A 25,723-nucleotide genomic window follows, 5' to 3' on the forward strand; every position below is an offset into this window, starting at 1 on the left:
GACCCTAACCCAGTTTAGGAAATCAGGGCTAAAACCCATTCCAGTGAGTACCTCAAACATGAACTCCAAGCCGAGGGATTCAAAAGTATTTTCAATGTCGAGCCCCACCAGGATGCATTCCAAATCGGATTCTTGCATATAGGCTATGACATGTCTCAGGCATCTGAAATTCATTGGCATACTGCGGCCCAGAATGAAGCTGCAGTGGTCCACATGAAGGATGGCGCTAATTCTGGTCAGCAGACAATTTGCGAATAGTTTGGAGGGCATCTCTGTGACAATGTTTATCTTTGATAGTAGGCTATACAAATTAAGCTCTGCTGGGTCTTTATCAGGCTTAGGTATGACTACGATGGCCTCCTTCGTGGTTTCTGCCTGGCCTCCTGATATACATCCATGAGTCTATCTACCACTATATATTCCTGATAAAACTTCAAACCCGTCCCCACCTGGGGCATTCCTAGGGGGCAGTCTGCGTATAGCACCTGTCACTTCTGCAATAGTGTCCTCTGACCTAAGATCTTCCCGGTCTCCCTTTTGGGAACTCAATGCGCTCCAGAAACATCTTTATCTGCAGCGCAGCACACATCACTGGATATATGTGCAGTTTCATTACCTCTGCTTTGTGAATTAAAAGAAAAGATTAAAAGTACATTCAGGTAGGGTCATAGAATTACACCCATACTGTTGAACTTTTCGTTGTGAATCGGGCCTATTACTTCCATTTTTGCAAGTGACCTTCAGAAACATACCTTACCCTACTTTCCCCTGCTATACTTTTCACTGTATGTCTCACAGGTGGTTCGTAGTATTCTATATCCCCTGCTCTAATTTCCTTTCTGTACCCCAGCCCATGCTGGGTATTCGTTTCCGCGTTAAAGCAGCACATCTTACCTATGCACAAACACTCAGATATGACTTTTCAAACACATCCCTTCATTTAATGAAAAGCCACATATCTTGCAAATTTTACGGTGCACGCTTCAACGTTGCTGTTTTATTAACGTCAAATGAATGATAAAGGCACAAAGTCCCCCACCAACTTAAAAAGGTCAAGTTTTTGTTAAGATGAGTTCCCGCTTTTGTGATTTTTGACAGTTTTTGTCTATGAACCTTCTGTAATTGGTTGCCAAAATATTTGATTCGCACATAATAGTGATCATTACTCAGGTTTGCAAAAGATGAATCTTCATTGTTACAGAACCACGTCTGTGTCTGCCTTTATGCAGAAACGACACCATATGAAATAGGCATTTATCTTACCTTTTTTACAAGAGCACCTTTTGACACGCAAAGGACAAACAAAGAGACTGCTTAGAATATGTTCCATGATCCTCGCTGTGCTTTGTGAAACCTTTTACATAAAGATTTTCTAAACTCCATTCTTAATGTATGCTTCCTTGGCCTAATTATCCGTGTGCCCTTCAGGCCCTTGCAAGGACCCCTGATTGTAGTGATCTCTACTGTTCTGTGTGAAGATGGCCAACTACAGGTATCCAAGACTGCGAACTGCCCTACTAACTTCCTCCTAAGGCACCAGCGGACACAATTACTTCAATGGGAACCTGGTATCGCTTATTTTATAAAGGAGTATCAAAGACAAACATTAACCTTTCAAAATAAGGAACACAATTTGCTGATCCCACAAGGGTCCAGGATCAGAGGTTTCTGTAATGTAAAACATATCTGAAAAATTAAAACAGAACACACATCCTAAACCACGCTCCATTTTTTTCACTTTGAGATGCTATAAAATCAGAGTGAAATCATTTAAAAGGATGGTTGGAAATACTGGGAGCAGGGAAGCGCGAGAAATGGGTACTACTAACGATGGAGCCTTATGCTTTATAACATACATGCTTGCTATCTAGCGCGAATTTGCATTTGTCACTTGCAAAAGTGAATTAATTCCTCTCAATTTGCATGTGAAAGTGTTAGACTGTGTCTTTTTGGTTAAAAAGAGTTTGACCGAGTTAAAAATGTAAAAAATTCAATGCAGATGCATGAAAAATTGTAAAACATCACAAGAACCAATTGGCAATTATGGTCTAAAAAGAAAGAAGGGAATCATATTTACCATGAGGGTTCGAGATAGGAATATAGCGACTGTAATTCCTTGGTCTGCAGTTTAAATTTGTAAACGTTTTTGTAAAATCAAAACACTTTAAAATCTAGGACCCAACTTACTCGAGTATATGTCGTAATCTATGCACACTTTTTCTTAAGTTACTTCTGGTCCCTTTCCCTCCCTAAACAAGCATTACATAAGTGCCTTAAGGGCCAGTCTTAAGAATACTTATTAAAAACATCAGTTGTGGACCAGTAAATTGAATATATTATCAATCACACTTTTTTTTACCTACCAAAATATGTTGCACCTGAGTGGGTCTGCACCTCCTTTTAATGGGATTTCCCAAACCACTTCATTGAGATAACTATGGGGATGCTCACCAGTGACACTGAAAAGATTACTTAAAACTGTGTAAATTACACACATATGTTATGTTATGTTACTTTGGTTTGTATAGCGCCAGCTCACCTACAGGTCTCGAGGCGCTTTAGACCAAAGGAATCACCCATATTCTTACCAGCAGGGGGGATGAAGTAGTGTACATACTATCATATGGATCCAAAGGCCTCCCTAAACAGAGTAGTTTTCAGCTGCTTCCTAAAGCAAAAAAGATTAGCCTCTTTGCGCAAGGAAACTGGCAACTTATTCCACAACAGTGGAGTAAGTATAGAAAAGGATCTTCCGCCCTTTGTAGCCATTTTAAAACGAGGGCAGGTCAACAGCTGAGCATCAGACGATCTTAGAGATCGTTTTGGATTGTAAGGCATCAAACGATCCTTTATATAGACAGGTGCCTGCCCGTATATTGCCTTATGTGCTATGCACAAGCTTTTCAACTACACCCTCTGTTTCACGGGGAGCCAGTGAAGCTTGAGCAATAGAGGGGACGTATGAGATCTTCTAGGAAGCTTGAAGATTAAACGTGCAGCGTCGTTCAAGACAACCTGCAGTCTGTTAATCAGGTTCTTTGGCAGGCCTAAATAAAGGACATTGCCATAGTCCAATCTTGATATTATTGTGGCCGAAACCACAGTCCGAAGCATAGATTCGGATAGGAGAGGGACTAATCTACGCAATTGCCTGATTAGGCCGATGCAAGTTCCCACGACGGTTGAAATCTGGGCAGTCATTGACAATTCTTTGTTTAATTTTTATACCCAGACTTTTTACATTTGACACTGGTATTGGAGTGGGCCCAAGTTCTTTTTGCCAAAACAGGTCACCCCAAGGTGATATGCCAGTTGACACCACCAGAACCTCCGTCTTCTCAGGGTTGATTTTCAGCAGGTTATTAGTCATCCAGCTGACTGTATACCTAAGGACCTCTTGCAGATGTATCTGTGCCCCATTTGAGTTCTCAATACTAAATAACAGCTGGGTGTCGTCAGCGTAATTAAACACTCAACAGCCCATGTGTACCAAGGACTCGATCAGAGGTTGCAGGTAGAGGTTGAAGAGCAGTGGTGATAACGCAGAGCCCTGCGGGACCCCACATTCCACACTGCCCACCTCGGAGATCTCCTCTCCCAGTTGAATCCTCTGCCGCCTCCCTGTCAAAAAGGACTCTAGCCATTTATAAGCTATGCCCTTTATTCCAAAGCCAGCCAGTCTGTCCAGGAGCAGATCATGGCATATGATAGTTATTTACTTGTAATCCACTGATTTACGCAATTTTGTTTACATTTTGTAACTGTTGAGTGACTTACTCAAACTTTCCTTTAAAAACCAGACCGCTAGTGATTTTAGTCCAATGTTACCAAACGAACTTAATTTCTCTGCATTCTAGCAATCTCAGAGTTAGCTATATTTATTGCAAGACTCAAAATCCCCGCTACTCAAACAATAGAATTAGTATTATGTTCCCAAACTGTAGCTAAAAGATAAGACGTAAAGTTCCCCTCCTCCAGCACTGATAGGGCTACAGAAACATCAAGCCAACTGGGGAACGTATCCACGTAGTAATCCATATTTGGCGTTCCTCTGGAGTAAATGTAATACGGATACAGACACCCTTCTGTCTCGATGGCTTCACCACTCAGCCTCATAGATTGACTTGAAGAAGCACCCAAGGGAGATCTGCAGGAGACCAATATGTTGTCACCCAGTGTAAGTTCACTTCCTCCAGGAGGGGCTGGTACTGAGTTAGAACTGTTTCCTAATTCACACTCTCAGGGCCGGACTTGGAACCAAAACCGGCCCGAAAGGGGTTCGGCCGGCCACCTGGGGGAGGTCTGAGCTCTTTGGCGGGGCCGGTTTTCGGCCGATTTTGTTGCAGGGCCGATTTTGCAGCTATGCTGCATAAACAGCCCTGTAACAAAACCGGCCCCCAGGGGCCCAAAAACAGCCCCCACCCGTGCAGCGCACTGGGGGATTACCCGCAATGTCCAGTCCGGGCCTGCACACTCTATAATTATTCCTATTGAACCTATCGACATTCCGGTTAACTCTACCATGATGAGAGCAGAAGGTACGGAAGGCATGGTGTCTCACCAGAATGCAGAATGTTGTTGTAAGAAAGATCTCTCACTGATTTCTTGAAATATGACTGGAGTCAAATCTAAGCTCATCGAGCAAGAAGGGTACCACTTTATTAGAATTATGATGTTTGTTTATTTCAGGATACCTGGGCACTGGACAACATTTTTATTTATGAAATTGTTTCATACAGAGTGGAAGCCTAACCACCAAGAAATTGAGGGCGGGCGGCCTACCGATATTGGTAAGGACCGACATTTTGTGGACCCATGAATAGGCTGAAAGTAGACGCACCTGATTTAATGGGGGTTATGCTAGAATTTCTGCAGGGCCAGAAATTGGCGTTATTAAATATATATGCTAGGTGTATGCCCCCAAATAGTGAATCACTGATTATATCTCTTCTAGATTATTTGATTGTACAATTCCAGCAGAATGCGAACGTGATTGTAGGTGGCGATTTTAATTCTTCATTTGAATCCTCTCATTCTCTTAGTATGATAACAGAAAAGGAGGATGAGCAATGGGGGTATTCCAAGCCTTGAGGGAAAATCTCATCAATGTCCCTTCAACGTTGCCCTACAAATTGCATCAGGGACAGTGGGGCGCAGTCTGACAGCATGTAATGGGAGAACCCGCTCTGACCAAATGAGAGCTGCTACATTTAAGAGGGGACCCTCTACTAGTGTGGTTGACTATATAATTAGTATTTATTATGATTTAGAATTCCGAAGAATTCCACATAAAAGTACACATATAAAACATCATTCATTACATACAGAAATGCGAAGTAAGAATATAAGTACAATTTTATACTACAATCCCAATAATTAAAAGAGAGGGCCTTTCCTACAGTAGACTAAACTATAAACTGGGCTACGTCATATCAATACAAAAGATCTTTTTTCAGTTAAAAACACGATATGGGCTGTACGGAGGACCTAAAAAAGAAGTACACAGAGGAGTTAATCAGGAGTACCTGAATTTAAAAATACACACACGAAACAATACCAGATGTAATCTGAATTTAGCGAAAGGGGAAAAACAATTCATTGACATAGAAAAGTGCAAATGCTCTGTGCAAAATTTGGCGGAGATATTACCAACACTCCCTTAGCAGCTATACAAACATTTTAACCCTAAAATATTAAACGACTATTAACATGTCATACAAAAGAGTGCAAGTACTTAGTGCAATTTCATTTAACAGATATAGTAGCAAATGAAGATAAATTACCTTTGAGGTATTTCAAACTTTCAACTCACTTAAAACTATTACAATCCTAATAGACATTGAAAAATTCTTTAAAAAACCGAACATTTTTAAAACACATCAGTTCAGATGGAGGGGACAGTTGACAATTACGGGCCAGTTCAGCTGTAGAAATATTATACTTTAAAAAAGCAATCCTTAGATATCTTCGTCGTATTGAGTGGAGTGCGGGACACACAATCAAAACATGATTCAAATCTTGTATTCCACAATTACACAGATGACAATATCTTTCATTTTTGGGAATACCCTCCCAGGCGCCTGTTACAACTGTCAGGGGTAATAAATTCAATCTTAGCAACAGAATAACTCTACGAACACCATGTTCCAGGTTTCACAGAACATATGGCTGGAGATTTTTGACAATAGAACTCCCCGCAATACAGTCCATCCTCCCATTCAATGAACATAGTATCAGATCTCTTTCGTGAGAGACCACATAAATTGACTTCTTAATTATCTGCCTTAACACGGTTTTACATAAAGCTGCTGCCCCTTCCTTATCTATACTGAACATACTTAAAGCCTTTATGTAGTTTCAAAAAATTACGCTTTTCCCCTACATATTTACAAATATTTCTCTGTGCAATGCTGCCCTCAATAAATTATCGGGGCTATTATTCAAAGCATTGCACCATCTTAAACAGGCAGCCATTGATAACACATATGTTGACAATAGACCAAATTCGAGCCTGGATGCTATACCAATTCTAGATATTAATGGCAGTCCTTTTTAACAAATTACAAATGATTTTTTTATAAAACATCTAGTGGTAAAATGGTAGCCCCTCCCAAAAACTCAAAATGGTATTTGCCTTACTGTGAGCAAGTCAAGGAAGCACTGAGAAGCGCTATTAGGGACTGCAAGCGACTCGAGATTAGCACAGCTAGACAGGAATACAAGTGCACTATCGATCATGCAAAAATGGAAGAGGGAAGATGCCGATTGGCAGAACATGCTCCAGGCGCTTAAAATGAATGATGGATGGAAATTGTCCATCTAACTATAGGCCTATTAGCCTACTAGATAACCTTCAAAAAATATTCATCAGGCAGATTTAAATAGATTACAAGAATGGATGGAAGATCGGAGGATTTTGACTCCCTGTCAGGCAAGGTTTTGTGCCAAAGTTAGTACTTTAGATCAGGTTTGTAAATTTGCCCTCCTCTATTAGAAATATGTCCTGCTGCATAAACAAAATCTCTATGCGGCATTTGGGGACCTGCGTGTGGCATTCGACTTGATACCTAGGGAGAGTCTTTGGAGGTTACTAGCAGACATGGAAATCCCAGTTGGGTTAATTGAACTACTAGCTAGGTTACATGAAAATAATTACGCACAGGTCAGGTGGGGCGGCGGAGGTGGGTTGACAAAGTGCATCCCAGTCTCAAGAGGGGTTTGACAGGGATGCGTTCTGGGCTGGCCCCCACCTTGTTCACACTATATATAAATTATGTGGTTGAAGAACTGACAAAGTGTGTTAGCGATTCTCATACTCTCAATGGGGTTAAACCAACAATACTCCTGTTTGTAGACGATTCATTATTAATCTCCAAGTCCCAATGGGTTACAAAATCTGTTAAATAATTTCTGGAAGCTCTGTAATCATAGGGGTCTGGCACTGCAAAAACTAATGTTATGGTTCTTGGTAAGTTTGTCAAGAAGAGCTGATCAGTAATGGCTGAGAATGACTCTTTGGAAATGGTCTTTAATTTTGACTATTTGGGGGTGACCCTGTCTGACAAATGTAGGTGGGTTCATAAGGAGCTCCTATGATATCTCATAGGTCTAAGGCCATTCTACGCTTTCAGAAGAACACATACACACGTTCCATCTCCCTGGCATTGGAAGCCTATTAAGTGAAGGCTCAAAGCACCATATTATATGACACAGACGTTTGGTGCTTCAGTGATCTGACGAGGTTTACAGTGATGGGAAACACATTTGTTAGATCATTGCTTTGGGTCTCCCTAAATATCCCTCTCGTTCCACTTTATTTTGACAGGGATGAAAAAAGTATCTGATCCGGCGCTCTTAAAGCCACTATTATTTTGGATACGTTTCTGGACTACCCCAGAATTAGCTGAATATAGAAACTGCTAGAGGGATGTTAAGAATATGGACTGTACCTTGGAGATACCATGGTTACAGTTTGTTCACAACTGGTTTAAAAAATGATGTCTGAGCAACGTGTGGGAGTTGCCTGAAATACTGCGTAAGGCAGACAAGCATGTCTTAAAATCGTCTTATTGGTCACTAGTGTGGCAAGAAATAACAACGAGGGACACTATGGAATATGGACAATATTACGCCACCACTGGCCAAGAGCTTTTTATCAGATGTAGAACAGGCTGTTTGCTTCTTCAATTGTTCAGAAAAAACTGGAATAATAATTTCTCTCTTGACTCATGTTTAACTTGTGGCATGAATCCTGAGACTCATGACCATATTATGTTTGTCTGTCCTGAATATCGTGGTGTGCATTGGAAATGGTTGCACCCAATCTGCCTGGCCTTGGAAGTACCACACTATAGAGAGGTGAAACTAATCTTGACGACTGATACATATGGCCCAATTGTCTTTTCTGTGAGCTGATTTTTTGTTCAATATCTGGATAAAGCAGGAGAAGCTTCTGCAAATATTGTAAATCCAGTAGTTTAATACATAGACAGTCCAGTGGGAACCATTCTAATTATATTTGTCTAAGTAAAGTTTTATACAGTTATTATCGGTTGGCAGTCCAATTTTAAAGCACTTTTTACATTATTATATTCTATAAATGATCATGAATTTTATATATTTTTGGAAACTAGGATGGATTTTAATGAATAAATTAGATATGTTAAAATATGACTATTAATCTGAGGGAATCTCTTCATATTCTGAAAAAACTCAGCCATATTGGAACGGCACTGCACTTGGGCTGCTGGGGTGTTTTATGATTAATGTTTTATGAGAGTATATTTATGTATTATGAATATTGAACAAAGCAAAACTGTTGAATGTATTACATGGATGTTTTGTACGTTTGATTGTTATGTAACCACATGAAGGATTTGATAATGACAGTTGAGATACAGTCCTCGAGAAAGGATTAATCAAGCAGAACGACAAATGTCAATCATTTTTGCTGAAGAACTCCAGGAGCTGCATAGCTTTATAACTCCCAACTTGGACGTAATATTGTACGTCAACATCTGAAGGATTAGTCTGAATATGTCTGGGGTGGTGTGGAGTGCAAAAAAACGATGGATTTAGGCCCAGATCTCTGTACTGGGGTGAATGTATGACATTGTTCTGCATTCTGTCCATCAACTGTTGTTTTTGCATTCGTCACCCCGAGTGGGATGGGTATGCTCAGACGTGAGTCCCATGCTCTCCACACCACTGGAGTCAAGCTATCCTGGCTGAAGACGGCTGATAGCCAGAAACCGGTCCTAGGATGCTTGATTCCGGTCCAGGAAAGACATGGCTTGGCAGTTCGGGCTGGACTGTTCCCATGAGGCACATGGTCAAGGCTGATTTGCATATGGCCATGTCTGAACTGGGATGGTGTGGAGTGAAAAAAAACGATGGGTTTAGGCCCAGATCTCTGTACTGGGGTGAATGTATGACATTGTTTTGCATTCTGTCCATCAACTGTTGTTTTTGCATTTACCACCCCGAGTGGGATGGGTATGCTCAGACGTGAGTCCCATGCTCTCCACACCACTGGAGTCAAGCTATCCTGGCTGAAGACGGCTGATAGCCACAAAACGGTCCTAGGATGCTTGATTCCGGTCCAGAAAAGACATGGCTTGGCAGTTCGGGCTGCACTGTTCCCATGAGGCACAGGGTCAAGGCTGATTTGCATATGGCCATGTCTGAACTGGGGTGGTGTGGAGTGCAAAAAAACGATGGATTAAGGCCCAGATCTCTGTACTGGGGTGAATGTATGACATTGTTCTGCATTCTGTCCATCAACTGTTGTTTTTGCATTCGTCACCAGCATGACAGCAGCGTCGTGATTGGTCTGAGCGGCCTGGTTCGCCACTCAGACTGGGACTGAGAGACTGGGATACTTCTCCACTCAGTTCTACAACACAGCCGGGTGGAGAAATGCTAAAGCGCGCATGACAGTTTGGCCGGCGGAAGATGGCCTGCCAAACTGTTATGCGCACTAATGGTGCATCAACCACTCCTTTCTGTGAAACAGCCCAGTCCTGCCCCACCCAGTACTAAAAACCAAACTGGCGCAGTACGGAAAAATAAAATAATAATAACATGGCAGTATTATCATTTTATTTTTCCTTTAAGCAAGTGGGATGACTCTTCTCTGCCTTAGCGGAAGAGATGCCGCTGGTGATTAAACTTCTATATTTCATTTTATTGAGGAAGTGTGATAAGACTACTTGAAATTTGAACTACAACTGTAAGGATCTAAAAGATAAATATAAAAGAATACCCATGGGCTACTTCCTGCATAAAAAGCATTGCATGTTTCTCGCCCCCACCCTAACAAAACTAAGGAAGATGGTGCCCAGGCTTCTTGGGCTTCAAGGTACTCTTCCATCCAATTCTGTAGCTACCACAAAGGAGTGCAGCTGTATTGCACATGAGAAAGAACTGTAAAGAAGGGATTTGGGATTGGCACCTTTGGCACATATGCAAAGCAGTCCCTACTGTTCTTTCTACAGTATGCAGCAAGCAACTGACTTTTATGGGATGATGAAATGGTAAGGTTGCTTCTTATCAGACATATCCTCCAACAGGTTTGGAACATATGGCCGGGATGCCCGCCACCCCCTCCCAACACCAATTCCCAATGGGAGTAGACAGACACAGGTTTGAACTTTTGGAAGGCGGGGGGGAGTTACCCCCCCAGCCGTATTTATTAAAATATGAAACAAAATTTAAAACATTAAATAAAAATTTCATGAATTATGTACAATTTTACATTTATTACATTTCGATGAAGACATGTTCTTTGGCTAACCTTAACAGATCTCTAATACAAAGGTTTCCTAGCCGAGTCTAGCATCCTGAAAATGCATACATTCTAAATTAAAATTGTACATCCTAGCATTAAGGGCCAACGGCAAGGTCTTAACCGGTGTCAGATCCCTACTACCAAAATCCCGCCCTCACGGTGTGAGTGGCGCATGCGCAGAGGACTTTACCCTCATTGCCAACTGTAACTTCCCTTGTCGTGGGGGCCCCCTTTTCACTCGACGCCATCTTAAAGGTCGTCCGAGTTCCCGTGTGAGGTATCTGTAGGAAGGACAGCGTGGACTCCCCCCCATCCCCACACTCTCTATCCGCCGTCGCGGATATCCGGCCCCCGGGAAATTCGTAGGAGGGGCATCTAGCCGCCTCCCCCCTGGGAGGGGCCTATGGCCATCTCCCCCTGGCGACCCATCCTTACTGGGTGCCGCCTCCTCGTGGAAGGGGCCAATGGCCGCCTCTCCCCGGGCGCTCCCATCCATTCTGGGTGGCGCCCCCCTCTAGGGACCTTGAAATTACTGCTCACCGATCATGACCTTACCGCCCGACCAAAAAATAAATACGACAGTTGTTTACCTACTAAGGGAAGAAAAAATTCTGACATAGCCTTGATGAGTCATCAACTTCACTTTCCTACAAAGGGAAACATTATCCTAAAAGCAGAAGCCACATCATTATATGAAACATTCCCTTACTTCTCTACAAAGGAAAAAAGGCCTATACATTTCTTTCTAATCAAACTTTATTTAAACAAACATTGCCATAAGGGGCTGGTGGGGGGGTCAAAATTGCCGCTTGTTCCGTCGAGGGCTCACGAGCAACGAGTTGGTGCAGCCTTCAGAGCACAGGAACAAGAGGACGCTTCTTCGGATTCCCGCTCTATTTATCCATCTGCGGGAGAGCGGGGACCCTCCTCCGGTACGCCTACTGGGCGTGGTCTTCCGTGCGGGTGTCTAGGACAACCCCTCCTGGGCGGGAAAGGGCGCGCCCCGGCTACGCCACTTCAGGCATACCAGCCGAGCCACGCCTCCCGCCCAAAATGGTTTCCCGGGGGGATCGGGGCACCCAACCATACGTTCGGGGGGACCGAGTAGTCGCCCCTTTCCATATGGCCGGGATGCCCGCCAACCCCTCCCAACACCAATTCCCAATGGGAGAAGACAGACACAGGTTTGAACTTTTGGAAGGCGGGGGGGAGTTACCCCCCGGCCGTATTTATTAAAATATGAAACAAAATTTAAAACATTAAATAAAAGTTTCATGAATTATGTACAATTTTACATTTATTACATTTCGATCAAGACATGTTCTTTGGCTAACCTTAACAGATCTCTAATACAAAGGTTTCCTAGCCGAGTCTAGCATCCTGAAAATGCATACATTCTAAATTAAAATTGTACATCCTAGCATTAAGGGCCAACGGCAAGGTCTTAACCGGTGTCAGATCCCTACTACCAAAATCCCGCCCTCACGGTGTGAGTGGCGCATGCGCAGAGGACTTTACCCTCATTGCCAACTGTAACTTCCCTTGTCGTGGGGGCCCCCTTTTCACTCGACGCCATCTTAAAGGTTGTCCGAGTTCCCGTGTGAGGTATCTGTAGGAAGGACAGCGTGGACTCCCCCCCATCCCCACACTCTCTATCCGCCGTCGCGGATATCTGGCCCCCGGGAAATTCGTAGGAGGGGCATCTAGCCGCCTCCCCCCTGGGAGGGGCCTATGGCCGTCTCCCCCTAGGCGACCCATCCTTAGTGGGTGCCGCCTCCCTGTGGAAGGGGCCAATGGCCGCCTCCCCCCGGGCGCTCCCATCCATTCTGGGTGTCGCCCCCCTCTAGGGACCTTGAAATTACTGCTCACCGATCATGACCTTACCGCCACAGGCCGGATAGTTGACCGACTATCCGGCCCCCCCCCACTCCTCCTAAAGGTCATGCTTCCTCAAACCCCTTAGCCATGCTACGAAGTCTCCTATGAGTAAATCATTCCCCTCCCTGGACAGGTGAACCCCATCATTCAGATACATGTGATCACCCCGAATACACCCGCGAGGAAAGCTATGCAACTGCGCGGAGCGAAACAATTTACCAATTTTATTGTTAACCCTTTTCACTGAGTGGTTCAACGCTGACACTGAAAGGCCCCCCCGCCAAATCTTCCTGGGGATCATGTGGGACCAGGCAATCGTGCACCCCGGGACTTTTTTAGCCAACCAGCTAACAGCCGACAGGATGTGTTCTAATAACACTCGTCTTCCCAGTTTCACCAAGTCATTGCCCCCAAGGTGTACTATGACTACAGATGGCGGTGACCTTTGCCACCCTAAAAGACCCTCAAAAAACGATTGGAATTGGTCAAAACAGAGCCCGCCCTTCCCATGGAAGGTCACTCTGTACTCGTATTCCCCAGATGCGTGAGTCGCGTCACCTGCCTTGAATACGTCCCCGGCGCGCCTCACATATGAGTGGCCCATGACCCATACCACTCTCTCTCCAGTCGGTGATCCTTGACCGCTGGTCTCCTGATGCTGGGTCGACTTCCAATTCCGCCCCGCGTGACAGGCTCGCGAAACTGTAATTCAAACAAAAGACAAGAAGCGTGAGTGCATGTCAATTAATCTTTACAACATGTGCAATCGCACATACCTTTTGAAGCAATTCGAGGACCAACGGCCTAGCTGTTTTACTTCCTCCGCTCTCTGACCCCGGGCTGTAGCCTCAATAGCAGCCCCTATCCTAAATGAGTAGGTCCCAAAATCGCACGGGTCCATGCCCGCGGCAGCGATTGACAGTGCTAGCACCCTCTGAAACTGAAATCTCGTCAGTGGGGTGCCATCCTTGTGCCTAAGCAAACTCCCCCCCCATGTATCCGTCCTCAGTGCCAAGTATTCCTCTACACACTTTATCGGACAAGTGGGGGACCCTCGTGCGCGCTGCACGATAACACTATCTCCCATAGCTCCCTGGTCAGTCTTGGACCTGGCTATCGAGATTACCATCGAATCACCCCTTATTTGGACGTGATCCCTGCCCAAGCCTCCCTCCATATCCTTCTTGTTTCTTGCGACGAGTTCGCTCACCCGCATAGCCCCATGGAATGCCAAGGCAAAAGCTGCCCGGAACAGAACTGCTTCGAAAAGGGAGGAGCACGTCTCATCCAGCTTTGCTAAAAGTAGAGACAATCAGTCTAAACCAATCGGGCGCCTCGTATCCTGCTTGCGACCCTCGAGGCGTTGCCAGCCGCGGAGTGCCTTCCTAACCAAAAAGGAACCCGTCGGGTCTCTTATGCCATGCACCTGTGCCATGAATGAAATGGCCGCCCTACGTCTATTGGCCGTTGCCGCTGATCGGCCTTCTCTGTGCAGCGCTACCAGGAACCCCAGGAAGGATTCCTCCTGACCCCAGCGCTGTCTCCCTGTTGGACCCAAAAATGTGCAGTAGGAACGAAACGCTCCTTCGTATGCCTTCCTTGTCCTGGGAGCTAAGCTGGCTGCCACGAGGTCTTGTAATCCGGGGCACCGATTAGCCATAGTGCTTCGGGGAACGGTGCCGCCACTAGGTCCGCTGTGTGTAGATAGCCCCTGAAAGCCTGCATGTGTGAACGAGAGAGTGCATCAGCTGCATAATTCAGTCTGCCTGGCACATGTTTTGCCCTGAACTGTACATTCAATCTCATGCAACGTAATACAATTTCTTTCAACAATCTCAAGATCCACTTGCAGCGGGCTGCCTGCTGGTTAATGCACTCAACCACAGTCATATTATCAGACCAAAACACCACCGAGCGGTCCCTGAAGTCGTCTGGCCATGCCATCAGGGCAACCCAAATGGGGAATAGCTCCAAGAACCCAATGTTACCTGTCAGACCGCTGGAGTGCCACCACGTCGGCCATACTTGCGCCGACCATCGGTTACCAAAGATGGCGCCAAATCCCACGCTCCCAGCTGAGTCAGTCCACAAACCTAGTTCATCCGAAGATGCTGGTGGCTTGTTCCACACAACTCGACCGTTGAAGCCCGCCAGAAATGCCAACCAAATGCGCATATCCTGGCGAACCTCTGCCGACAGTCTCGTACGGTGGTGACCCTCCTTGAGACCAACCATAGCTTGTGCAATAGAGCGTGAGAAGGGGCGGGCCATTGGTATCACCCTTAAGGCAAAGTTAAGCTGACCCACTGTTTGCTGTAACTGGTGCAGGGTCACTTTCTCCTTGCCCAGGCATTGTGTCAAGGAAGCCCTAAACTTGGCCACCTTTTCCATCGGTAAACGGAAACATCCTTCCACAGAATCGAGCTCAATTCCCAGAAACTCCAGTGAAGTAGATGGTCCAACCGTCTTAATCTTGCCAATGGGACTCCGAACTCCCGCATGAGGATGCAGAAGTCCTGCAGCGCCTGCGCACATATCGTATCGCCGGCTGCTCCCAAGAACAGGAAGTCATCCAGATAGTGCATTACTTGTCTATGCCCTGTGGCCTCGGTGAATGCCCACTCTAAAAAACAGCTTAACATTTCAAAATAGGCACAAGAAATGGAGCAACCCATAGGCATGCATTTATCCATGTAATAACTCCCCTGAAACGCAAAACCTAGCAAGCGCTGATCTCGCGGGTGTACCAGGAGCAACCGGAATGCTGATTCGATGTCCGATTTCGCCATCAGCGCTCCGGGGCCCAGGTGATTTAACATGGCAACGGCATCGTCGAACGATGCGTACCGCACCGAACAAATATCTGGGTCAATGGCTTCGTTCACCGAAGAACCCTTTGGGGCAGACAAGTTGTGAATGAGTCTAAACTCCCCTGGGTCTTTCTTTGGGACCACCCCTAGCGGGGAACACACGAAATCCGCCACCGGCGGGCGATGAAAAGGCCCCGCCACCCGCCCCAAGCTGACTTCTTTGGAAATTTTTCTTGCAGCTACGCTTGGGTTATGTTGGACAGATAACTGATTTTTACAAAAAGAGTCCCCCCGAAATCCCCCGCCGGGATGTTGAAGCCATATAGCAATCCATTCCTCAACACCCCGGTGGATACATGATCAGGGTATTTGTTCAACCAAGGAGTCAGAGCCATGATATCGACAGGTGTAGGCAATCGGTTACAAAGCATCACCTCACTCTTGCTTAGACCCCCCTTTTCCTCCCGTTCCGCTGTTTTTAGATATACAGCTACTCTCCGGGTGTGAGGAGTTCCCACAGCCCGCACACGCATGCCTGAACCTACATGTTCCCTGGGGCCTGCTACAATTGTCTCTATTGAAGCCCCAACAAACCCCCCGCTTGGCGCCATTCCCGCCGGTCTTGGGCTGATATTCCCCACCGGCGCCCGCTTGAAAGGGCACCACGGGCTTTTGGCGAACTGACCCCGACCCGCTCCCGCCCGGCGAGGACGTACCTGCTGCCCCAGGCAAGAGCTGCTTGTGCCATGACACCGAGTCGAGGCAATCCCAGGTCAAAGTTGCATCAAACTCTTTCGCTTTACGGAATTTCATATCGTATCCTTTCCACTCGTCCCCCTCATACATGGTATAAAAATCCATAATCCTATTCTGATAACAGGTCAACTCGGTCATGACTTCCGGCTTTCGTTCCCCCATGACTGCCGTAAATATCGAAAAGGCCTTTACCCAATTTGCTACTGTCTCATCGACCCTAAATTCCGCCATCTTGGCCCGCCATACACTGGGGTGCCATAAATCCTTCTGGGATTTTGCATATTCCATCTCGCGATGGTCAGTCAACAATGAAAACATATTCACATATTTCTCCCCCATATCAGTTCCTTTGTGGCCGCAGGGATGTGCTGGGCCACCCTTTCGCGCCTTGAAGGTAATGACCCCTCCCCTGCCATTGGCAATGTGTGCTTACCAGGTTCGACCATCGTGTCTGCCGCCTTTTCCCGGCTAACCGCAGGTCCTCCCGGCGCCACCTGTGGGGGAACAAGAGAAACATTTGCCGTCGCGGCCTCTCTCGACTGCCGTAACTGCTCGATTATTAGTCTAGCCTCCTCGGCCGGGTCTCCCGCGGCCACTGCCCCCCCCGCTTTCTTCTTGAGCCAGGGCAACACTGCAGCTAACTGGATGGCCAGTTCCGGGGGCATCTCCTCGTCATTAACAGGGGTAATTACAACCGGGATTGGTAAACCTATATCTGGGTTTGGTACCGGGCTGCCCGCGGTGTAATGGGGGCGACTGGGGGTACCTCGGGAACCGGATCTTCCCCAGAAACCGCCCTCCTCTTAACACACTTCCCCCTACCCTCAGGGACGACTCCCGGCAAGGCCGGGCCTATTACCTTCTTAGGACGGCCTGAGCTGTTCTGGGCCGCTAACTGTTTTTTAACTTCGGCCAAACCCCGACCATTCGAGTCAACTTTTCCGAGCTTTCGGTCCATGATCGCCATTCGGTTCGACAAGGTGCGCAATACCTTCTCCATCTCGGAGCTCTTTCCTGCTTTCTTGCCGGCCATGGCTTCGTGTACTCTGCGCTAGTTGATCAACGAGGTCCTGGATCCTTCGTACTCCAAATAACTGAAAGAGAAACAACAAGATTACAAGTTCTCAAAATTGCCGCTTGTTCCGTCGAGGGCTCACGAGCAACGAGTTGGTGCAGCCTTCAGAGCACAGGAACAAGAGGACGCTTCTTCGGATTCCCGCTCTATTTATCCATCTGCGGGAGGGCGGGGACCCTCCTCCGGTACGCCTACTGGGCGTGGTCTTCCGTGCGGGTGTCTAGGACAACCCCTCCTGGGCGGGAAAGGTGGCGCCTGGGCTACGCCACTTCGGGCATACCAGCCGAGCCACGCCTCCCGCCCAAAATGGTTTCCCGGGGGGATCGGGGCACCCAACCATACGTTCGGGGGGACCGAGTGGTCTCCCCTTTCCATTAGCTGCCGCTCATTGCTTAATCGCTACTGTCTAAAAACATTTTTGAATTGTAACTTGTAAGGCAGATCAATCCCCAAAAATTTTATCGTTACATTGGTTGCTGGAAGCATTCATCAAGAAGCTTCAGACAAAACTACCAAGCAAATGCTATTTTCACTTCCTGAAAGGTCTTCAAACTTTTTTTTTCTGATTCAGAAGCGGGATGGTCCATACAGAGGGTGAAATTATGATTGGGGAGCCCATATTCTCACACTTCCACCTCTTCGTCTTATGACAACTAGCCTCAGATTCATGAATATGGTCAGCAAGCGGGTGATTCGTCTCTGCTCTTAGTATACCTGTCTGAATTATGCCATTAATGGATTGGCCCAGACTTAGACTGTTAGTTCTTGGACACTGTAGAATGTCTATCAGGTTGAAGTTGGCATCTATTGACTCCCCTACTCCCAGCCACTTACTATCCCTGTTAGACTTGACACATTTAAGGTAGTATTTCCCTAAACGTTTTTATCTTCTCATTGGTTGTGCAGATCTCTTGACTGGGGGTGAATGTTTGATTTATTCAGCATTTTTTCCATCATTTGCTGCTGCAGCATTTTTCACCCAGTTGGGTTGGCTGTGCCCAGCCATGGGCCTCTTACTCGTTGCGCCACTGGATTCAAGCTAGCCTGGCTGGTGAGGGAAGATACCCCAAAACCGGTCCAAGGATGCTTGTTTCTGGTCCAGGGAGGACCCGGCTTGGAAGTTCTGACTGGACTGTTCCCATGAGGAGCAGAGTCAAGACTGATTTGCTTATGCCTGGATCCAAACTGGGGTGGAGTAGTGAGCAAAAAAACAATGGATTTAACCAAGATCGCTTGACTGGGAGTGAATGTTTGATTATTCAGCATTTCGTCATTTGTTGCCACATAATTTTTCACTCTAAGTGGGATAGGTATGCCCAGACATGGGTCCCTTGCTCGCTGTGCCACAGGATTCAAGCTAGCCCAGCTGATGAGGAGTGATAACCCCGAAACCGGTCCCAGGATGCTTGTTTCCGGTCCAAGGAAGACACGACTAGGCAGTTCGGGCTGGACTGTTCTCATGAGGAGCAGGGTCAAGACTCATTTTGATATGGCTGGGTCCAAACTGGGGTAGCATAGTGAGCTAAAGAACCTAGATCTCTTGACTGGAGTGAATGTTTGATTTATTCAGCATTCCATCCATAACTTGTTGCCGCAGCATTTTTTACCATAAGTGGGATGGGTATACCCAGACATGGGTCCTTTGCTTGCTGTGCCACTGGATTCAAGCTAAACTGGCTGATGAGGGGTGATACCCAGAAACTGGTCCCAGGATGCATGTTTACGGTCTAGGGAGGAACCGGCTTGGCAGTTCGGGCTGGACTGATCCCATGGGGAGTAGGGCCAAGAGTGATTTGCATATGTCTGGGTTCAAACTGGGGTGGTGTAGTGAGCAAAAGAAAAATGGGTTTAACCCAGATCTCTTGACTGGGGGTGAATGTTTGATTTATTCAGCATACTGTCCATCATTTGTGCTGCAGGACTCTTCTTTAGTGCCCTTAGGGATCTGGGCACTTTTCCACTGTAAAGGCAGTTTGAAAGTGCATGCACCCTTCCTACAAATGTTAGGAAGTGGTGATTCCCCGATGTTTTAGAACATGTCATTGCAGGACTGTGGGTGCGCACTTGGTGAAAGGAAGGGCAGGTACACATGTGTGTTCCCTGCCCAAGTAGTGAAGTATACCCATGTGTGTTTTTACTGCCTATGAGGTTTGCTCTTCCCATAGGTTAGCCATGGGGGAATGGTTGAAATTACTTCAAGCTGCACCAATGACTAACAGTGGAGCAACCTCATAATGGTTCCTATCATTGGATTCACAATGACAAATCCTCTCTGGTGGTACAGAGGTATTTGCCATTATTAACTTAGAAATGCCACTTCTAGAAATTGGCACAAAAGGGGGGTGATGATGGACAGAACATGTGAACCAATCAAACACTCACACCCAGTCAACAGACTTGGATTCAAGCAAGCCTGGCTGAAGACGGCTGGAATGCCAGAAACCGGTCCGAGGAAGCTTGTTTCCGGTCCAGGGAAGGCATGGCTTGGCAGTTCGGGCTGGACTGTTCCCATGAGAGAAAATTACAAAAAACAATTTGATGGACAGAATGTAGATCAATGTCTTACATTCACCCCAGTACAAGGATATGGGCCTAAATCCATCGTTTTTTGCACTCCACACCACCCTGGGTCAGATAATGGCTTCATGCAAATCAGCTCTGACCCTGTGCCCCATGGGAACAGTCCAGTCCGAACTACAACAGCCATATCTTTCCCAGACCGGAATAAAGCATCCGAGGACCGGACCGGTTTCGAGGTAACACCTCTCATCAGCCCGGCTAGCTTGACTCCAGTGGTCTGGAGTGGAGTGCAAAAAAACGATGGATTAGGACCCAGATCTTTTGACTGGGTTGAATGTGTGACATTGATCCACATTCGGTCCATCACCTGTTGTTTTTGCAATTACCGCTCTAAGTGTACTGGGGATGCCCAGACGTGGGTCCCAGGCACTCCACACCACTGGAGTCAAGCTAGCCGGGCTGATGAGAGGTGTTACCTCGAAACCGGTCCGGTCCTCGGATGCTTGATTCCGTTCTGGGAAGGACATGGCTTTTGTAGTTCGGACTGGACTGTTCCCATGGGGCACAGGGTCAGAGCTGATTTGCATATCGCCATTGTCTAACCCGGGGTGGTGTGGAGTGCAAAAAAACGATGGATTAGGACCCAGATCTTTTGACTGGGTTGAATGTGTGACATTGATCCACATTCGGTCCATCACCTGTTGTTTTTGCAATTACCGCTCTAAGTGTACTGGGGATGCCCAGACGTGGGTCCCAGGCACTCCACACCACTGGAGTCAAGCTAGCCGGGCTGATGAGAGGTGTTACCTCGAAACCGGTCCGGTCCTCGGATGCTTGATTCCGTTCTGGGAAGGACATGGCTTTTGTAGTTCGGACTGGACTGTTCCCATGGGGCACAGGGTCAGAGCTGATTTGCATATCGCCATTGTCTAACCCGGGGTGGTGTGGAGTGCAAAAAAACGATGGATTAGGACCCAGATCTTTTGACTGGGTTGAATGTGTGACATTGATCCACATTCGGTCCATCACCTGTTGTTTTTGCAATTACCGCTCTAAGTGTACTGGGGATGCCCAGACGTGGGTCCCAGGCACTCCACACCACTGGAGTCAAGCTAGCCGGGCTGATGAGAGGTGTTACCTCGAAACCGGTCCGGTCCTCGGATGCTTGATTCCGTTCTGGGAAGGACATGGCTTTTGTAGTTCGGACTGGACTGTTCCCATGGGGCACAGGGTCAGAGCTGATTTGCATATCGCCATTGTCTAACCCGGGGTGGTGTGGAGTGCAAAAAAACGATGGATTAGGACCCAGATCTTTTGACTGGGTTGAATGTGTGACATTGATCCACATTCGGTCCATCACCTGTTGTTTTTGCAAGGACTGTTCCCATGAGGCACAGGGTCAGACTGATTTGCATATATCCATGTCTGAACTGGGGTGGCGGAGTGGGCTAAAGAACGGTGATGGATTAAACCCAAATCTATTGACTGGGTGTGAGTGTTTGATTTGTTCAGATGCTCCGTTCATCACCACCCCCTTTTGTACCACTTCTAGAAAGTGGGCATCTCTTTGTTCTAAAACTCTTTGTATGCCTTTTAGTTTGACTCCAGTCTACACTGGAGGCTGGGGAGCACATCTGTGCATTCCCCAGAAGCATCTATAAATCTTGGGCATTCAGCTGGAATGACAGGCCTCTGCGATTTGAGGGCCTGGCTGGATAGATTGAAGGGAGATGTTCTGACACTTAGGGGTCTATTAGGATGGCGTGCGGATTGCCACCGCTGGCTCGGTGGTGGCGATCCGCCCCCCATCCATACCTGATGTACCCCCTGCCATATTAGAATGGTGGGGGTATCACGGCAGACAGAAAGACCATTCATCGCTTTTCCGCCAGTCGGATTGCCGGCCAGGCAGAAAAGGCCCTCAATATGGAGGCAGTGCCTTGCCGGCACCGATATCCATATTATTTTGCCTGCCTTTCAATGGTGGACTATCCGCCATGGAAAGGCATGCTGAGATTAGCATTGGGGGCACGTTGTGGGCCCCCGGGGGGGTGGGAGGGTTGGGGGCTTCACTTGGGGGGTACCTATGGTACCCACCTTCCATTGGCATCCACATTGTGACAGGCACCGCACTCCATGCCAATGCACAACAGGCATATTTTGCATTGCGGTGGGCGCTGCTTACAGGACCGCCAGCCGCAATGTAAAATATGCCGGATGCGACTGCCAGGGTGGCGGTTGCATCCTAATTGCCATGGCGGGACCACTGTACCTCTGGCGGTCGACCTGTGTGCAGTTACGGGACGCCCGCCATCATAATAGAACCCTTAATTTGATTTTTATAAAGCGCAAACATTTACCCGAAAACATCAAGGCATTGTAGTCCACAACTAAGCTGGGTCTGTAGACTCACCCTATTAAGAAATGGGGGGATCACTGTCTATGTAGTGTAGAGCCAGGTTTTGAGTATCTTTTTAAGAGACAAAAAGCTCTGTGATTGCCGCAAGGCACTGTGTCTGAGTTTTCTAGAGTTTGCCTTCGGTGGCAAAGAAGGCTCTGCCTACCCATTTCTCCTTTTGGATCCTGGGTATTGAGACCAAATTATGATGTGCAATGTGAAGGTTTCTAGCTGGAGTGTACCAGTGAACTATCTCTTAAGTCCAAGCAGGGTTAGGAAGATAAAGAGCCTTGTGTATAATATATATGGCTTTAAACATAATGTGTTATCTGATGGGGAGCCAATGCAGATCACATAGCCCAGCAGCAGCTGATTGGTGCCTCGGAATATCAAGAATCTCTCTGGCAAGCACATTCTGTGTCACCTACCATTAGGTGCTGATATTGGAGTCAAAATTGAGCGAATTACAATAGTCCAATCTGGACATGACCATGGCTAATGTGACCCGCTTTTGTGCTGGCAATGGGATAAAAGGGAACATTTTTCTAAAGATCTATATAAGCCAAAAGCAGGTCAACACCGTACGATTAGCCTGGGCATTAAATGCGAATTAAGTGTCCAATAGACCCCAAAATATTTTGTCTTTTTTGGTTTTAGCTTTATATAGAGCGAACTTGACCCGAAGGTATCAGACCGCTTTACATGAGCACCATTTGCATTATAGCAAACACATTCATTCTTTTTTTTTGTTAAGCACAGGGAGATTAAGTGATTCGCCCAGAATCACAGGATGTTGAGTGTCCCTGCTGAGACTCAAACCTGGTTTCCCAACTTCAAGTTTGACCTCTCTAGCCATTAGGCCACTTCTCAACAGGACAGGTGGCTAAGGAACCTGGCCACCAGTTACTATTTCAGCATGAAATATGCATCCCAAAGAGTAGTATTTCGGTTTTATCACTGGTTAACTTCAGAAAGTTCCTTGCCGCCCGGTCGGGAACTGCCGACATGCACTGTAAGAAGTTATCCACAGTGAAAGCAGAGTTCTCAGGAATCAACACAATAATCTGTGTGTCATCAGCTTAGGAAATAGCATGCATCCCATATGCCCAGATAATGGCAACTAGTGGGGAAATGTACAGGTTGAAAAGCCTAGTACTCAATGATGAGCCCTGCGGCAGTCCACTAGGCAGAGACAAACATCCGCGAAGAACTGCTTCAGCAAGGCCCTCTTTGAACAGGCCATGAGGAAAGAGGACAGAACAGCCAGGGCCTGTTGTCTGATACCAATATAGTGAAGGCGTTCAATCACTAGTCAAAATGTAAAAAATGTAGATGAAAAAATATAGAATGCAAATATTGACTCCCTATACTTAAACAGGTAAGTACAATCATTTTGGAAATAAAATTAGATGTCAAAAATATAGTTGTACGCATTATTGATTTTTATATATATATGTGACCAAGGCCGCTGGGACGGCCGAAACGCTTTATGACTACCTGTCTAATGGCTAAATAAACAAGAATGCTGAAAAAAGATGGTCCTTGCCTCGTGTTTCGCTAAGGAAGCGCCGCTGCTGCGAGGTATTTGCAGATATATATATATATATATATATATATATATATATATATATATATATATATATATATATATATATATATATATATATATATATATATATATATATATATATATATATATATATATATAAACAAGAAGAGTTGCCTCCAAAGAAGAAGCCACACCACTGCAAGTTGAACCTTTTATTTATAGAATGCAGGATACACAGACCAGCTGATCCTTCGCAAAATGTCTTTCAGCCAATTGCGTTCTTGTTCGTGTTTAGCGGCGTGTCCCGCCGCGAGGAAGCCCCATTGCTATCATGGCGGGCCGGCAGCGACAACAATCAAAGACGCTGCGGGGATGGCAAGTCCGCTTTGTGGAAGGAGTATGGGCAGGATGCCAGCCCTGTCAGCTTCGAGCAGCCCACTTGGGTATGAATATGTACATTTTGTTGGGGCAAGGCATGCAACCCCCTGGGGTGAACATTATAAAACGCACTACAATTACCAGCGTGCAAATCGCGCATACGCCCACTGGGGCGGGATAATTAAATTTGCGCGGGTGGTGCGTTCGCTGCCTTCTCCCATGCCAGTGAACAAGGGCGACCACACGCCCGAAACATGTTTTGCTGAAAGACATTTTGCGAAGGAGCAGCTGGTCTGTGTATCCTGCATTCTATAAATAAAAGGTTCAACTTGCCGTGGTGTGGCTTCTTCTTTGGAGGCAATTCTTCTTGTTCGTGTTTAGCGGCGTGCCCCGCCGTGAGGAAGCCCCACTGCTATCATGGCGGGCCGGCAGCGACAACAATCAAAGACGCTGTGGGGATGGCAAGTCCGCCTTGTGGAAGGAGTATGGGCAGGATGCCAGCCCTGTCAGCTTCGAGCAGCCCACTTGGGTATGAATATGTACATTTTGTTGGGGCAAGGCATGCGACCCACTGGGGTGAACATTATAAAACGCACTACAATTACCAGCATGCAAATCGCACACATGGACGATGACACTGCACTTTAAAAATATCCAGGGGCAGACTAGCAAGAAACTGACATATTTGGACAGATGTGTCAGTTTCCCTGCGCCTCCGTGCAAAACCCTTGCGCTACCATGGACGTGCCGTATTTTCAATACGGCACACCATGGCACAAGGATTGACAGATGTGTCAGAAAATCTGACGCATCTGTTGACGCAACAGTCACACATTGCTGGAGTTGCGTCGCAAGCAAGACACAACTTCAGCAATACACAGGTAGGCCTATTCCCAATACACTGCATCACTCCCTACGCCTGCTCCAAGCAGGCGTAGGGTTTTAACACTGTGGCGTCCTAGAAGTGGCGCAGTGAAATTTATAGATTTCTCTGCGTCACTTCTATGAGGCTTTCCTGCGTGGGAATGCCCACCCTGTCTACATTATACCTGACGCAGGTATAATGTGGCGCAGGGCTTTACAAGGTGACACATCTCCCTGGATGCATCACGTTGTAAATGGGCCACAACATGGCCCATTGTTTACACCCCCGCAGCATCACAAAAAGTGATGCAACAGCGGCGCAACAATGCGGCAAGGGGCTTGTAAATCTGCCCCCCAGTATTTACATGATCCCATTAGGATTTGAATAAGACAAGCAGAACAGAGAAGTTAATCTTACCTGCACCATACTGTTTTCAGGAATTGGTGTGATCGTCTTTAGATTGCATCGAACTTGTTCCAAGCAATAGGGAACATATTTGTCAAACAGAATGGTAAGATTTGCTCTTTCCGATTGAGCTTTACGCGTTTCGATCCAGCTCGTAACATATCTACAAGAGAGAAAATGTTTTAAAAAACGTATGACTTGTTTTTGAAACTTGTATAATAAATACATCTACCTAAGAAATTACAATGATACCAAAGAAACGAAGCAGAATGGAAAAATCACACGAGCCTTAAAAATTGT

At 46.4% G+C, this 25,723-nt stretch overlaps 1 protein-coding gene across 1 annotated transcript in view; it reads right to left on the bottom strand.

The window, feature by feature from the left end:
• LOC147731161 (dynein axonemal heavy chain 11-like) overlaps positions 1–25,723 on the bottom strand; it is a 1,538,124-nt gene that overhangs the window by 1,390,079 nt on the left and 122,322 nt on the right. The window contains exon 8 of the mRNA XM_086956147.1: positions 25,436–25,586. Within this exon, the coding sequence (XP_086812273.1) occupies positions 25,436–25,586 (151 nt within the window). The remainder of the gene's footprint in view (positions 1–25,435; positions 25,587–25,723) is intronic.

This window comes from Lissotriton vulgaris, chromosome 2_1 (genome assembly GCF_964263255.1).
Source record: "Lissotriton vulgaris chromosome 2_1, aLisVul1.2, whole genome shotgun sequence".
NCBI lineage: Eukaryota > Metazoa > Chordata > Amphibia > Caudata > Salamandridae > Lissotriton > Lissotriton vulgaris.